Source organism: Synchytrium microbalum (genome assembly GCF_006535985.1).
Source record: "Synchytrium microbalum strain JEL517 chromosome Unknown SmJEL517_scf0031, whole genome shotgun sequence".
NCBI classification, from domain to species: Eukaryota; Fungi; Chytridiomycota; class Chytridiomycetes; order Synchytriales; family Synchytriaceae; genus Synchytrium; species Synchytrium microbalum.
The window spans coordinates 182,404-198,630 of NW_022158380.1; the positions used below are offsets into that span (position 1 = coordinate 182,404).

The window sequence follows — 16,227 nt, forward strand, 5'->3', positions numbered from 1 at the left end:
TTTACCATTCGATGGATGCATGCTAGCCGGCTCCATCATTTTGGGAGGCAGTTTTAGGATATTGTCTAAGTGTAGGGTGTTAGCAGTTGTAATAATAGCTTTGCGCTGTAAATGTTACAAGCAACAACACGTACCTTGATTCCTAAGCTTGTAGAGAAAGAAGGATATTGCGTCCGTTTCGTTGAGGTCCTTTGTAGATGCGTGATGCCTGTTGCATAAGTCGACTAGCTCGTCTCTCGATTGCTTTGCCGAGACTTTGGACTTTATGTATGTGGATGTGTAGCGGAGAAGGGCGTCCTCTGGGACGTCTGAAAAGTCCATCTACATGTATATAAGTGTTAGAATACGTGGCCTTCTGCTCTTGCCGGTTCCATATTTATACCCTGATTGTTGGCTCTGTGGTTTTAATGGGAGTTTGAGCAGTTTGAGCAGCAGCAACGGTTGGACGTGGTGCTGCAGCAACTCTAACGACTGGCTTCTTGACGGTCTTCTTCTTTGTAGCGTCGGATGAGATCAGTGACGAGATCGAGTTTGCAGTTCGTGATATATCGCCACTATCGTCGTCCTCCTGTACACAAGGCAAGGCATATTTCAGGATCTCGTGATAGTGCGCTGGATATGGCTGTGGATTGCGTACTCGGCCATTCATATCTGTGTATTATATAATATAATATAGTTGCTGCTCGTGATGAGGTGATTGTGATCGTGTGATGCGTTTGAGATGTACAGCATGCGTGCATACAACTCACCCGAAACGCAGTCGACATGACAGAACAAGCAAGTTACCAACCAATGGAGGGGAATAATAGCACGGAGACGCGTTATTAGTGACCAAAAATGAATTAACACTTAACACCAAGAGTTCTTCTGCGTTTTTGTTGCTTGATGTCAAAGATTCTGTCACTGCCACTTATATACGAATCACACGTTCATTTTCCCACCAAGCGTGTATCAATTTAATAAAACATAATCAAAAAGAGGCATAAGGATTCTTGCGGTTCAGCCAATTTCCTGCTTTCTAGTTGGATATCCACAAATGCCCAAATATCATCCACAATGTAGTCACCACCACCGCATATTAGAGTTCCAATTGCAACTCATACCATGGTTCGGGTCCTAGAAAAGTTGCTTCAAGTAAATGCGACAGCCTTTTGTCTTGTTTTTTTCGTCAACATCAATATCACTCACCATGCACAACACCACTCTCCCCAACCATCACAAATCCGCCCTTCTCATACAGCGGCGCGAGCTCCTCATGCGAAATCAACGCAATCCTATCTCCATACTCCTTGACCCGTCCAACATACTCCTTCAACAACCGCAAGGCCACACCCTGCCTCCTAAACTGCGGATCCACGCATACGGAATGGATACATATTGTCTTTCCCTCTGGTACATGCACGTCCATGGAGTCATGCGATAGGTGTGTGTCGGATGATGATGTTGCTTCGATGAAGCCTACTAGTTGCCTCGAAGGGAGAAGGTAGGCTCCTAGTTGGAGGTGCGGGGCGATCGTGTTTCGGTATGTCATTTTGGGAAGGGTAGCAGCTTCCGAGGGGGGGTAGCCTGATGTGTGTGGTGGTGGAAGTTATTTGGCAAAAAAGCGAAATAGCAAGAAGCTATAGTTGCATGGCCTTGAGCGTACCGAGCACTTCGAGTTTGTATGCCTCGTTAATGTCTATGAGAGGCCCGAATTCCAGGTTGAGTGTCATTGTTGCTGTGGGAGCTTGTGTTGAAGAATGGTAGGTGTTTAGATTTGGTTGATGTTGATGGCAAGGAGAGGAATTTCGTGTATGAGAGCCCTAATAAACGAGATGAGAACTTGTCAGATATCTGAATTGAAAATAGGCAAATACAAAGAAGGAGCATTGGCCTTTAATCAGCTCGTTTTGCTTGTTTGGTTTTTCTTGTGCACTCACCCAGCTTTGGTTGCAAGAGATACAAGCTTGCAAAGGACAATAATGCAAGTACAATGTGTCAGTCAGAAGTGAGCCAATCGTCTCGCGCCTATCTTGCCTCCTAATACTGCTGGCCTTGGCACGAGAAAAATGAATGCCTTGTGATTATGAATACTCGTAAACAGACGCAAACACGATTCCATTCAAACGCCAAATATATTATCAAAAATTCTTGATATCAAACAATGAATCATGGCTGGAACAACAATATGCACGTCTTTGAACACCACAGCACATTGTTCCAGCTCAGAGCACAAAACGAGCTATCTACAGAGCACTGGATATACGATATATCATATACCAAACTGAAAGAAGGTACAAGAGTGTAGTATTTTGCCAACAATAATATGCCAGTTTTACAGATATGCAGTTACAAATAATATACCGGTCCAGCATTCCTTTGTTAGGCAATGTAGGCTCTCCGGAGCTGAGAAATATGATACGTGGATCCAGTTCGAGGACACTTGATATTCCCATTGTTCTTTGCTGCGAGTTCTGTCAATCCCTACAACCAAGCAACAAAAATGACGGTGAGATTACTTCATGCAACAGCCTGTACAAGACAGCACAACTCAACACACCTTGAGAGAATAAACATAACCATTCGGAAGCACCATCGGCGGATTATCCTCATTCACAATATTCCCAGTAATCCGACACACAATACACGAATTAGAGTGATGAGACGATGGCAATCGTTCAGCCAGCACACCAAACGTATCAGATGCACAGACAGGACAATTCATATTCCTGTTGGCTTCTTGATAGCATGCGTGGTTTTTGAGAGCTGCCATTCCGGCTTGGAGTGTCATGTAGAGGAGTGGCTGAGACGTTAAGGAGTTGAGTGCGTAATTATCGGTTTGGAATTGGTCGATGAGTTGGTGCCATCTGTCCATATCAAACATGGCCTGGAGACGAAAGAGAAGACGATGTGAGTGTTGAAATTCTCTCGCAATCCATCTCTCAAAGTTGCGCGTTTTTTTGCGCATCCTCAACATTCTCAACCTACCCGATAGTTTTCACACGTGGTATCAGGAGTAAACGCCATCAACCCCATAGCTTGCTGTATTTCCTTCAAATGGGTCTCTGCCCATGGCGTCAAATGCTTTCGTGCATACAGGATGGCATCAGCCAACTTTCTTATACGGACCAATTCAATGTACTCTTGTAGTCTGAGATTGAATTCAAGCGTGCTCTGTTGTTTGATCAGATTGAAGAAAGTTAGAGGCCAAAAAAACAGATAGTATAGGAGATACATGACACGAACGTACCTTCATCTTTCGCAAGCTTGACTTGTTCTCAGCACACCACTGCAAACACTCCGTGCAGCTCTTATTCATTAAAGCTTCTACGACTCGACGGGATTGGACAAAGAGTTCGATATCAACCAAATCCTAAAGTAGATTGTAGGTCAGCAAAAAATAACTACATCATATTATGTAATAGTCATCAAAATAGCATACCTTGATATTACTCTCCTTGGCCATAGTCTCAGCAGTCCGACTATACCCTTGCCTCAACATAAACTCGACAAGAATACGATCCAATCGCGTCTTGCTCCATCTCGCATACTCTTCTGAGTCAGCAGCCGTCATACTCGACAATTCCATGAGATGATCCAATCGTAGTTTGCTGCGTTGCGTGTAGAGTAGTTCTTCACTCTTGGATTCTTCCAACTATGGTGTTGGTGGTGGTGCAGGGGAATCTCTCAGCAAAAAAACCAGGGAAAACGAAACAAACGATGCAACACGTTGCAACGTTTCACTAATATACCTTTCTCTTCAGCTTTCCCAACCTCTCTGCCATCGCATCCAGACTCTTGCAGGCATCATCAGCCAATGTAGTTCCCATTCCAGCCCGATTGGCTAATTCGACAGATGCGGTATTCAGGGCTGCGAGATCCTTTTCAATATATTTTTGGGATGTCTTGAAGGCTCGTCGGAATTGCTCTAATGGCACCTATCATCATATTCGCGGGTGTGTGAGGAGGTGTTAACATTAAATGTTGTGATTTTCGAATGCAGAGAAAGGGAAGCACGAAGGGGAACACATTACCCTTATTAGTGGCTGCTCTAGAGACAGCAGACCCTCTTGGTTTAAGGTCTTTTTCTCCATTGTCGTGATATTTAAATGTTGTGATGGTTTTTGCGAATGTGAGAGTTCTACAAGGGGAAGTCCACAGGAAGATGTTCAATTCAACGAAGAATAAATTATTTCCGTATTCGAAGGCGACTAAAAATGCTGGTGGACGTGAAACACCAATACGTCCATCATCAACGATCACGACACTTCGAACTCCATCAAGCGCAACATCCACACCCACTTTAACTCGCTCAACACTAGCCTTCAATATTATTGTACAGTATTACAAGCATTACAAAGCAGATCTACAACTTAAATCCACCACCTATCTACACCATCAACCTTTACATAGCAGCCGAATGATTCCTCAATCCAAAAAACTTGTCCAACTTGACCTCAACCTCTCCACTCGCATCCTTATAACTCTCCGTAACACCCCCTCGAACCTGCTCAACAAGCGCACACTCCCCTTCAAACACCTTCAACTTTTTCATCTGCCTCTCAAGCACCCAAGCCTTTGATTTCGGATTATGTGCTTTTAAGTACAGTCCCATGTACTGGTTTGCTGATTTAGACATGCTCTTGAATGGGTATTTGGGGCGTAGTTTGCCGACTGCTCCGAGTGCGTCTGTTAGAGCTGTTGAGACTGTATGTTCGAGGTATCCGACGAGAGGAAGGGATGTTACTGGGATTTGGACTTTACGCGGTGGGAGAACTGCTGGGAGGGTTGCGGAAGTGTAGCGCCAGGGAGATTTAATGAATTTGAGAGTTTGGGATTCGTTGGCCATTTGGTAGAGTTTCGAGTTCCATTCGACGGTATATGCTGATTCGCCTGGTACTACACTTGCAGGTCTAGATAGAAAGAATGGCGTGCAAAAAATACATATTAGCGTCTCAACCCATACGTGTTGGCAATATTTCAAACATTGCAACTCACCCTGTAGGCCCCTCCGTAAGCGTAACAGGACAATACCCCTGCAATTCAACCTGCTTTGGAAACTGATTCCTCACTTCAGCTATACTACGTCTAACAGGCAGCGACGCCGGCAGCGTCTTGCCCGATTCGGTATACCGTGTCGGATCCTTCAAAAACGCTCCCAACTCATCAGCACCAGCCATCCTGTAATAATACCCCTCATACTCTGCCATGTTACTCGTACCGTGAGAGCCAGGTACAAGCTCATCACGATCTACGAGACAAACTGGACAGAAATCTCCAAATACACCCATATGAGTATCCATATGTTTCGAGTCTATACCACTAGCATCTACACTGACGGCGCGATGATTGTATATGCCAAGGAGATATACTTGGCGTCGTTCAATAGCCCTTTCAATTGTTTTGGTTGCGTCTGTTGCAAGTGCCCATTTAGATCTTGCTCCGTCCATGATTTCCCATCCATGATATGAGTTTGCAACCCATTGTCTCAGTTCACTCATATTAGACTGATTTACCGCATCCTGTGCCTTTACAATCCCTGGTACAGAAGCACCTGCAAACGGCTCTTGAGACACCTCAACGTCATAATCAGCTCGTGTGCGGTTCATCATTTCGGATTCAGATACGTTCATTTCAAAGAATGTTTGCGGCACTAGACCACACTTTTCCAGCAGTTCCGCCTCCTTCACGCTACTTGGGAAATTGTCTAGCACTACACCATGAGATTGACATGATATCCGTGAGAGGACACGTACAATCGCTTGAGCAGCTAAATCAGACGGCACAGATTGTCCAGACAATAAGATATCCTTGATTTTGAGCGCTAGCAGTGGTTGGCGATTGTCTTCCAACAGACTCGATACAGCAGCTGGGATGTCTACATATGTCATTCCTAAATCACCTGCTAGGCGACGTGATAAAGCCGTCTTGCCGGACTTCGGACGGCCAATGACGCTGATGATTGGTCGTACAGCTGGTTTTATGGGTGGTGATGAGATGTACTTTTGGGCGTTGATGGAAAACTCCTGTTGTTGAAAAAAAAATGAGGATCGATTTGGCATCGTTTCATCGTCCTGATTTACGAACCTGCAATGCACTCTCATCGGCAAGGTAATATACGTAATCTCCAGTCATAGCTGGCATTTTACCAAAGATTTGAGCAGTTACGATTCTACTCTTGGTCATTGTGACAGGACAGTATTGCCTAAATTGCAAAAACACCGTAACGAATGAGTGCTCAATTCACCTGTCCTGCTTTTGTGAAGTGCGACCCATACCCATACGGACTGAAACTCTTCAATCCTGCAGACAAGAATCCTTCTGCAATGACCGAATCCAGTGGCACCACATTGGTCAATAAGCTTGACCGCTAAAAAAGCACCACGACGTCAAGACCATAACGAGACGACGACGAGGCTATCAACAACTTACACATTCCAAGAACGTCCTCAGCTCGTTCCTTAACGTAGCCAACAACGGTCGAAGAGGACGACCCCCATCAGTATCAATCACCAACACATTATAAGGTTCGATGGTAGCTACTGAATCTGCGATAGATGCCAATTCATTGTCGGCGCTAACAAAATCAAGAGAAACAATGGGGTCATTTCATCCTCAGTCTGTCAACTTTGTTTCACTTAAACCCACATACCTAGCAACTAACTCATCCCTCCACGCAGCTTCGTCATCAGCACTCATAATCGGTTCTCCCCTTCGTGCATTCACCATCCGTTGTGCTGATGTCTCTGCATCAATACGTAAATGGACGAACGCATCTGGATATAAGCCTGCTGCGAAGAGGGCTTCCGTGTCAGCCTTGTTTCGGGGAAAGCCTTTAAGACCAAAGCCTTGTGATTGGTGGGGCTAAAAACAATGAAGTTCAGCAACGCGAAAAATACCGCATCTGGCATAATGCTGGTTACCTCAGAAGTAAACAAATTCCTAACAAGTTCGATAACGGTTGCAGTAGGAAGAGCGACTTGAGGATCTCCTTGTTCAGTGATCCTGGCTTTTGATTCTTCTGTCTGGGACTGCATGTACTCGTTAATTAAATCAGACATTGATACGATGGGAACCTTGAATGGTGATAGTAACTCTGATGCGACGGTGTTCTAAAAGACTTCATATTAATTCTGGCTTGCTGGGACACTGCTTTTTGGTTCAAACATACCTTGCCAGAACCACGAGCTCCCATAAACACAATCCTCGGCGGTGGTGTCGTACAAGGTGCAAAAGCAAACAGCACTGGATTGGCGAGAAATTCCTTTTGGGCTTGACTTGTCGAGCAGTAAAAGTATAATGACTAGGCAAAAAGCATTCTCAGTGGCTTCAACAGACGGACAGTTTTTCATAATCACAGCACCATCTTTACCTGCCACTTGACTCCAAAGTTCCTATTTCCTCTCACAAGGACCTTGTCCTTTGCTAATCGAACTGGACAATAATCTTTAGATGGACCCATAATTGCGAATTCTGGGATTGGTTCAGCTGCCACAACTATTTCAAGAAAATGGATTCAGTACAATGCCAGTTTGCAAAAAAATGGTACTGCATCGGAAGAGCATACCAGCTTGAGGCACGAAAGGATCAATAAGTCGTCGAATAAAACTACAAGTCGACACCACATCGTCAGTTGGTGCCGAAAACGACTTTTCAGCAAGAATCTTTGTAATCTCATGATTCTCTACATCAGCAGATCCATACAAGTCTACTAGGTTTGGATATGCCGCAATGGCTGTTGGATCTGTTGATATCTCTTTACTTGCTAGACCTGTTCTCCAATCTATTTGTTTGGCGGCGGCTCTGGCGATTACGTTTTCGTCCTTGGCGTCTATATAGTAAATGGAGTTGACTCTGGAGCAATCAGCAAAAAAGGTAAAGTGGACAACGCATACCACTTTGAAGAGTAACCACAAAATCGGCTTTGATACCAGCAGCAACAAGAGCATTCGCCTGATCTATAGTATACGGGAAACCATCCAAAATCCATCCATTCCGTGTTGGTGATTCTTCAGCTATAGCCCATTGCACAACTTCCACCATTTGCTCAGTTGTGACTGGTTGTCCCTTCTGACATGTCACCACAATCTAGTCAAAAGATTTGAATCTCTGCCCAAAAAAATCGCTTCAAGTATCGGTATAGCATTTTACCTTGTCGTAAACAGGTATCTTGCTCCTCAGACCAGCCTGATCTCGATTCAAGTCCCAAGAAGATAAGATCGAGTCCACATTGATACGTTTTGCTGAATACAGTTTCGAGAGCAAGTCTGCTTGTGTGGTTTTACCAGACATTGGACCTCCCAAGATACAGATCTTGACTGCACGTAAACGAGGAGGTGTAGCGAGATATCTTTCTGGATTTGCTATGAATTTGTTGATGCGTTCTTCAGTTGAGAAGAAGTATAAAGATCCCTAATGATCGAGATGTGGTTGAGGTATGGAGCGATATTGATTTTCCATATTGCTTTTTTTGCTCTTGTACCTTGTAAACAGCCGTAATGACAACCTGTCCAGCAACAAGCTCATCAGTTTCTGAAAATGCCACTGGACAAAAATGTCGCCAGTCACTCCAATCCCGTGGTGCTTCTCCTTCGACTAGATCCAAGATTTCGAGTTTGGCCTTGGCTTCTGGCATACTCAGACCTCCTAACCACACAAAAAAATCCAGTCAGACTTCGTTTAATGCGATAATGACACGAAGGAATCCCAAACCTGTAAGAGTAGCATCCCCAATACGAATACATGGCGGTGCACGATGCGACAATGTCCAATCTACAGTTGCGAGCCTGTCCAAAACATCGTTGGATAGGACATCTGGATGCTGTGATGCATCGGCCTTGATGGTTCGCATGACTCCAAGTGTTTTATATACGCTACGGAGCCCGATTTGGAATTTCTCGTATGAATCCCAATCTTTGTCGACTTCTTGTTGTGAGAATTGGGGGTTTGTGACGAGTCTGTTTTGGGGTGTGTCAGTGCGTGAGCTTTTGATGCTGTTGAGACGGAGGAGGATACGATGATGCGTAACATTACCTATTCAGAATATCCTGCGACAACAACTCCAGTTCCGGCCCATTCACAGTGAGAGGTATCAGCGGCGGCTGCTTCTTTACGTATCGTCTTATAGGTTCTCCATTCTCATCCAGTTCTTCATCCTCAGCTATCTCATCCTCTACAGGTTCAGGGTCTGCCGCTGCTTCTTCCTCAGCTTCCTCATCACCTTCACCGTCTTTGGGTACAGGCCGACTAGCAATCGCCGCCCGTGACTTTTCCACTTGGGTAACAGTGTACGACACGCCAGTCTCATAATCCGTGTACTGGTTTACAAGCCGCACCGATGAATCCTCTCTAGTCATTTGCAGTTCGATAAGAATGGCGGTGTGTGTTGGTGCCAGACTGTTTTCTATCAGACGCCGGAGCACGTCACCGTCGTTTTCAAGTTGAGAGAGGCCTTCCAATACAAATCCTAATTGTAGAACCGAAGCAAGTTAACTTACTGCTCCATGTACGGTTTCAGTATCAACAAAGATGACACCTCTAGATTTCGCCTCCTCTGAATTAATAGCGGCATCCAAACACTTGAGCACGACTTCATTCGGCACTTCCTGGCCTGACAAGAGATATCCAGCCACTTCATTTCTCAGCGGATCCGTATTGTCCTTTTCAGTGATGAGTTTATGCATGTAATGACATGGTGATAGATATTCACAGAAATTGTCCCTGGCAAATCGTTCAGCGAATGCAGACGTGTCGGAACCAGGCGGTCCTGCAAGTATGAAAGCGGGGCGGGTGGATATGGCTTGTCCTTGAACGTTCGGTGAGAGTTTCAAAATCTGTTCGATTACTGTTGCTGGTGAGGACATTGTTGCAGGTGATTACGAGAGGCTGGAAGACAGGTAAATGGCTCTTTTATATAGTTCCGTACTATGTGACCGTACTGCTTTGACTGATCCTTCCCTCCGTTGCTTGATCTATATGTGCATTCTAATTATCGAATCGTGTGAGCAATTATTTCAAATTCATGCTATACTAGACTAGTTTAATACTTAGATTCTCAATTGATACCTGATATCGACCTACAGGAATACTGAAATCCCTCTCGTGTTGATGTCAAGACGTGTTTGATCAAACTTTTGACGTTGTGAAAGACAAACTACGTGTCCTAGTACCAACTTGACAGAGGGTCACGTACAATCTCGTGTCTATCGATCAATCGCTTGCTCAAATCCACTTTTCACTACCAAATTACTTGCTTTTATTACTCCAGCCAACAAAAGGAACACGACAAATCAATACATTACTACGACATTACTACCAATACCTACTAACCTCATTCACGCCTTCACATCGTGACGCTGTCTACCCCTAGACAGCTTCTTCACCGCCGACGTCCAAACAAATCCCTTCTGTACCTCAATCTGAGGCACTTCCGTCCCACCCACATTAGCCAAATTAGGGACTCTCAATTTAAACTCCTTCACAAAGGCAACCACATTAACCTGTGCCTCCAACCTCTCATTCAGTATAGACTGCGCTATACTTGGTTTTGTATTACGCAACCACAGCATCCTCGTACGAGCCCAACTGAGATAGAATGCGTCCATGGTCTTGAATGTGAAGATCGTGAGAGTCCATACCCCTATGAACGTTACTATAAAGTATCCGATTGCTTGTCCGGCTGGGATGGATCCGACCTGGTTGGCCAGTACTGCGACAAGTATTCCGTAGAGCATGAATATGAAGGGGAAGGTTATAAGCAGGAAGAAGAAACGTGTCATTCCACGGTGGACTCTGGGTGTTACGAAAGGGATCTTCTTTTGGATTTCTATTGTATGGGTGTAATGAATGGGTTAGGATGTTTCGTGAAGGATGAGATCAGATTTTGTTACCAGCGAGTGCAAACCACGTATATCGTTCAGCTACAAGTCTCCACGGTCCAGATAATATAAGCCTGGAATTGAATTGCCTTGTTAGAATCATATGTGTTACAAAAGTATTGATGTTTTTTTTTTGGTTACCCTGGTGAAGAAAGAAGCAACAAAACAGCTGTAATCAATACAGAAGCCATCAACTTGATGACTGCGAGTGATCCTTCAATGCGACTCATCTCATAAACTACAGAGTCCTCAAAGCCGTAAGTCCGCAGCGTCGTCATATACGTCCCAACACGGTCCTGAGCAGCAGCTACAGTTTTATCCTCCGCATTCTCTCCCAGCTTGCCCATAAAATGTCTCGCAACGCGATCCCTAACAATCTTATTCATCCCATACGGATTCCCGGTAGCAAGTTTCGCCATCATTCTAACAGCAGCCAGACTCTCCTGATCAGGAGCCTGCACAATACATTTGCCACATTCATTTCTCATCTTGTCAATCATGGAATTCATGAGCTCCTTTTTCTTGTCTCCACCCTCCTTGAATGCAGATACGTCGTCGGGAGAGAATGTGACGGGACTTCCGAATTTCACGATGGCAGAAGAACGAAACACTTCTGGGTTTTCGAATGAGATTCCGACGGGAATTATTTTGACGTTCATGTTGTCGCATTGTGACATTGCGGAGAGGCCCATTAGGATGCCACCAGGGAAAAAATCAGCTATACAATACAAAAGCAGTGAGTTGATCTGCCGTAACTTTTTTTGTTTAGACTATTTTCCTTACTGATGAAAGGAAAAGGATGCGGGTACCCTTCAGGAAAGATAGCAATCGCATCACCCTGTTGCAGCGAATCCACAGCTTCATCGTAAAATCCTGCTTGGTCGAATTTGGGGTGTACTTGGAATTTGGTTCCCGTCTTCATTAATTCAGCAAATTTTTCCTAATTGGCGCGTTGGTTTAAATCGGTGCGTGGAAAAAAATATACGCCTGGGAAACAGCCTTACAGGATCAAAACTAGTCCACTTGACAACAACCAGTTCAGTGTCAGACACAACTTCAACAACATCAGTGAATGAGAACATGTAGATTGAAATGTTCATGCCTCTAATAACACAAAAAGACAAAAGACATGTCAGCGAACGAATGATATCTTGGTATAGAAATTGCACAGCACCTAATACTCACTTGGACAACTCCTTCGTAAATTGTGTCCCAATTCCATAAACTCTCGTCCTCTCACTCTCCAAATCATCACAAGTTATCGTGCCAGTAGCACTCTGAGGGTGATCGAATCCACGTTCGATAAACACTAACATCAAAATGATCAGCGGGTGTTCAAGCAAACCGAAGCAGCACATACAACCACATACATGGCCGAAACCCCTGTGAAAACCACTTCAAGATGGGTTTTGTCTGGATATACTGTGCAGCAGCAACGAATCTTGGATGTCGTCTTTTCAACGACCACAGCACCTTATACATCAGTACGGGGTCCAGATACCATGCGCCGTGGATTACGACGGATAGGATTACGGGTCCATCGCTAGGTACGCTATTTTATTACAACGATGTCAGCTGCGATGCGATGTGATACAATTTTCTGATGCCTAGATCTGCGATGACAGCGTACTTCCAAATGCCATCAACTTCCACATCTCTGTATGCGTAGTTGAAGGCCTGATTGATCCAGAATGCCGTGAAATCACTCATGATGCAGAGCCTTGAGCCTGACGTGTGTTTTGATTGTTCTAGTCAAATTGAGGCTCTGAGCTCCGGTGGATCCTGGTGAACCTAATCGATACCAGGTATTCAGAGCGTCCGGCAAGTAAGGTTAGTGGTATGCGATTCCAATTTCTGGCTTTGGGGCTACTTTCACAGGCACTTTGCAATTTGCAAAGGTTTGGTTAAAGGATTGTCACGACGACGCAGCGGAGCGTGAAGCACAACCACAGTCAAAAAAATCCAACTAGATAATTATCTTTTTTCAATTAATTATACAATGAATTATTACAGTATCAGATACCGATCGCTTATTACTAAAACTATCGTTGTTTCTCGCGATTCGTAACGACCATCAACACAAACGCAATCAATCTAAATCCAACTCCAATGGCGATTGCTATGCCGATATCAACCCCAAATCGATTGAATGTGTATCCGTATGTTGAGCTGGTGTATGCTGTGATGTAGACACTGTTGTATGGATTTGCGTACTCGGACACCATTGCTTCTGCCGTCCAGCGGTTGTAGCTTAGAGACCACAGCCATTCGAGGTTCCAGGATTGGGCGTCGTGGAGAGTAGCTATGAGTGTGAAATGGAAGATGCATTAGATCATGGTGGGTGTTATACCAAGAGCACAAAAGATGTGCATGTTAGTTGTCAACCTTCAACATCTCGACACAACTTACGTTCAAATCCACACATAATAGCAGCAGCCATAGAGAATATAACAGCCGCCAACGCAGCATCCTCAATCCTGAAACACAGCGATGTTATTATACTCAGCCCATAAACTCCAAACAGGTTGCCCATTATGACCAAAAACAAAGACGAGTATGCTATAGGTGGAGTTGCCATCACATGTAGCACTGCCGCGAAATGGGCCGCGGATAGGATCATGCGGTATGTAAACGATATGTTTTTGGCTAGAAAGTAGGCAAGCCGTGAATGTCCAGATGCGGTTTCTCGCCACATTATGGGGCGTTCGAAACCAAATACCCGTGTGCCTGGTGGACCACCCTATGGTTGGGATAGAGTGAGGGGAGGAAGTTTGAATCGATGGTGAAAAGTTGACGAGCTTACTGCTAATGCAGACGATGATCCAACTAGAAGAGCGTATAACGCTACGTCCCAGTCCTGTGTCGAAGGACTTATTACTGTATATGGTGTTATCCAGAGTGCTCGATACAGCTCGGATTGTCCTAGATTCAAGGTAAGTTCGAAGTCGTTTAACAAGTTTCAAAGCTTTCATTTACCTGCTGCAACAGCCATCAACAATCCAGCAACCGATCCAACAACAACTTCCAATATCACCGACATAATAGCCCGTTTCTGTTGCAGCATCGACCGACTATGACAATAATACAACTGCATAAAGAAATTGGCACCACGTTCCCTCACCAGTCTCGTTGCGATCTTGTCAAAGTCTTCCACATCATCTTCTCCTTGAAGCTCGGGTCCTTTAAGAAGAAGGGGCGAGTACAAAGAATCTGAACGTGGAGGGAGGACGTCCTGTCCATCGTTGGGAGTGTGTATAGATAGCGGTGGAGATGGTGGAGAAGTCTTTTGGCCTCGACTTAGTATGATTTTTTGCAAAGGCAGTCCGTCGAGTCCTTCACCGTCTTCGTATCTGGAGTTTCTTGGTCGGGCTTGCTTTTCGTTGAGAATGTCGAGTATCGTGTCTGCTGGGTTACCGTTTCCGAACTATCATTGATGGGTGATATCAGTCTTTCAGGTTGATACAGAGGTTGCTCGGAGAGGACTCACTTTATAACCAAGATATTCATAATACGGTTGTGCGTCTGCTACTGGTCCGTTATATGACGTGAAACCGTTTCGTCCTAGAACCAGGACGTCGTCCAAGGTCTCGAATATCTAATTTTATGTCATAGTGAGACTTCTGCTGCAGTAAATAAATACAGGCCACACTTACTTCAGAACGAGGCTGATGAATAACAGACACGATCGTTATTCCCAACGTGGAGCTAACAGCTTTCAAAGACTCTACAACGGCTAATGCCGCTGTTGAATCGAGTCCTGTCGTGGGTTCATCTAAAGATTTAGACGTGTCAGATATTCATTCAGAAAGCTTCCAAGTTTCGTTTTTGATGACAAGATACCTAAAAAGAGCACTACCGGCACAGCGGCCAGTTCAATCCCGATATTGACACGCTTCCTCTGTCCGCCAGAAATCCCTCGCTTTATATCGTCTCCAATTAGGGAATGGGCTACTTCGGTCAACCTAGCACAGACGGAAAAAGGATGAGCTCAGTACGCTAAAGCATCAGAATGCAAATCATACCCAAGGACATCAATAACCAAATCGACGTAATCAGACACTTCACGTCGAGACCAACGTCTTGGTAGACGTATCCGAGCTGAATGCAGTATATTTTCGCGGACGGTAAGTTCTGGTATCATTGTATCTTCTTGTGGTACGTAGCCCACAATGCGACGGTCTAATGGAGACAAAAAATGCCGTTAGCACTCGGAAGATTGATCAACTCTGAAATCACATTTTACATTTGTGTAATTCAGTAGCCTTCCCATTAATGCGCATCTCGCCACTTGTTTGCCGTAACTTCCCCATGAGAACATGGAGAAATGTTGTTTCTGTATCGAGGTCAATGAATAAGAAATTCAGCAACCCAACAGTCGTGAACGTGACAAGTATCTTACTTCCAGCACCAGAAGGCCCAATAATAGCAGTCAACTTTCCACTCCTTATACCTCCAGACACCCTCGTCAGGATATGCTTGCCACCTTTCAGCAACGAAATATCCTGAAACTCAATACCAACAGTCAAAACATGACCATCCATCCCGCGTTGAAAAGCAGACACGAGACCGGGACTCGTATTGAATTTAAATGTTGTTGATGAACTATCTGCGAGATCTTTAGATTCACGTTGGCGTCGACGTTCGATCAGGCGTCCGTGAATCCATATTAAGAGTAGGCCAAAGTCTAGGAAGACGCAGATCACGAGCGGTAGGTAGTAGGTTTGGGATGTGGTTCCTTGAGGGCATGCTATGTAGATTAAAAATATGTGTCAGGCAACGGCGGTAAAGGTGTGAGTGAGTGACTGCCATGCGACTTACATGATCCAAGGTTACATGGTATGGGAGCAACTGAGCCTAGAAAATTGACATGATTTCAATTTAAAAATCGGTCAAAAGTTCCTACCAAGCGTTTAACCAAACTTCCTGTCGTACCAGTCAAACAATATGACCCCTCTGGACATATAGTCTGCTTCGAATAATCAGGACAGTAGTATCCCGCTTTGCAAATGATCGGTTCCAGCCGTCCTTGAGGCTAAAAACCACCCTTTATCAGCGTCTTTGGTTGTCAATGTCACGATTTGTGATTTACGCACCATACTGCATGGAATCGATAGCAATCGCTGTACAAGACACCGTGGACTCGGTGGACATGATACAGGTAGTTCTCCCAGCGTCATCTAAATTCAGGAATGAGCACCGATGCAGGTGTAATCGCACCTCACACTTTGAAGAACTTACATTAGGACAGTAAAACCCGTCAGCGCACCAACTCGTAGCAGATATAATGGTCCCAGCACTGCCATCGAGGCAGGGCGTTGTCCAGTTATTATATGGATTCGTTGCCATCACATAAAAGACACTCCGCCTGAAA

The 16,227-nt window shown here is 44.7% G+C and overlaps 3 protein-coding genes across 3 annotated transcripts; all 3 read right to left on the minus strand.

Annotated features, from left to right (window-relative positions):
• Window positions 1–2,361: 2,361 nt before the first annotated feature.
• On the minus strand, window positions 2,362–4,073 carry SmJEL517_g04540 (uncharacterized protein; the record flags this gene model as incomplete). Its single annotated transcript, XM_031170468.1, has 7 exons — window positions 2,362–2,463; window positions 2,540–2,866; window positions 2,968–3,153; window positions 3,230–3,352; window positions 3,422–3,634; window positions 3,732–3,917; window positions 4,014–4,073. 7 exons carry the CDS (start codon window positions 4,071–4,073, stop codon window positions 2,362–2,364), a joined length of 1,197 nt encoding a protein of 398 aa, XP_031023562.1.
• A 311-nt stretch (window positions 4,074–4,384) lies between these two features.
• Window positions 4,385–9,842, minus strand: SmJEL517_g04541 (adenylate kinase; the record flags this gene model as incomplete). Its single annotated transcript, XM_031170469.1, has 16 exons — window positions 4,385–4,892; window positions 4,978–6,005; window positions 6,067–6,184; window positions 6,258–6,349; window positions 6,412–6,556; window positions 6,632–6,843; window positions 6,903–7,091; window positions 7,151–7,282; window positions 7,352–7,476; window positions 7,547–7,810; window positions 7,875–8,067; window positions 8,131–8,391; window positions 8,462–8,625; window positions 8,692–8,936; window positions 9,013–9,445; window positions 9,515–9,842. 16 exons carry the CDS (start codon window positions 9,840–9,842, stop codon window positions 4,385–4,387), a joined length of 4,437 nt encoding a protein of 1,478 aa, XP_031023563.1.
• A 3,056-nt stretch (window positions 9,843–12,898) lies between these two features.
• On the minus strand, window positions 12,899–16,202 carry SmJEL517_g04542 (uncharacterized protein; the record flags this gene model as incomplete). The annotated part of the gene is made up of 14 exons (XM_031170470.1): window positions 12,899–13,158; window positions 13,266–13,596; window positions 13,660–13,778; window positions 13,833–14,280; window positions 14,344–14,451; window positions 14,510–14,628; window positions 14,697–14,818; window positions 14,879–15,035; window positions 15,100–15,189; window positions 15,256–15,603; window positions 15,675–15,710; window positions 15,789–15,888; window positions 15,950–16,033; window positions 16,095–16,202. The coding sequence occupies 14 exons, from the start codon at window positions 16,200–16,202 to the stop codon at window positions 12,899–12,901; spliced, it is 2,430 nt and encodes an 809-aa protein (XP_031023560.1).
• Window positions 16,203–16,227: the final 25 nt, after the last annotated feature.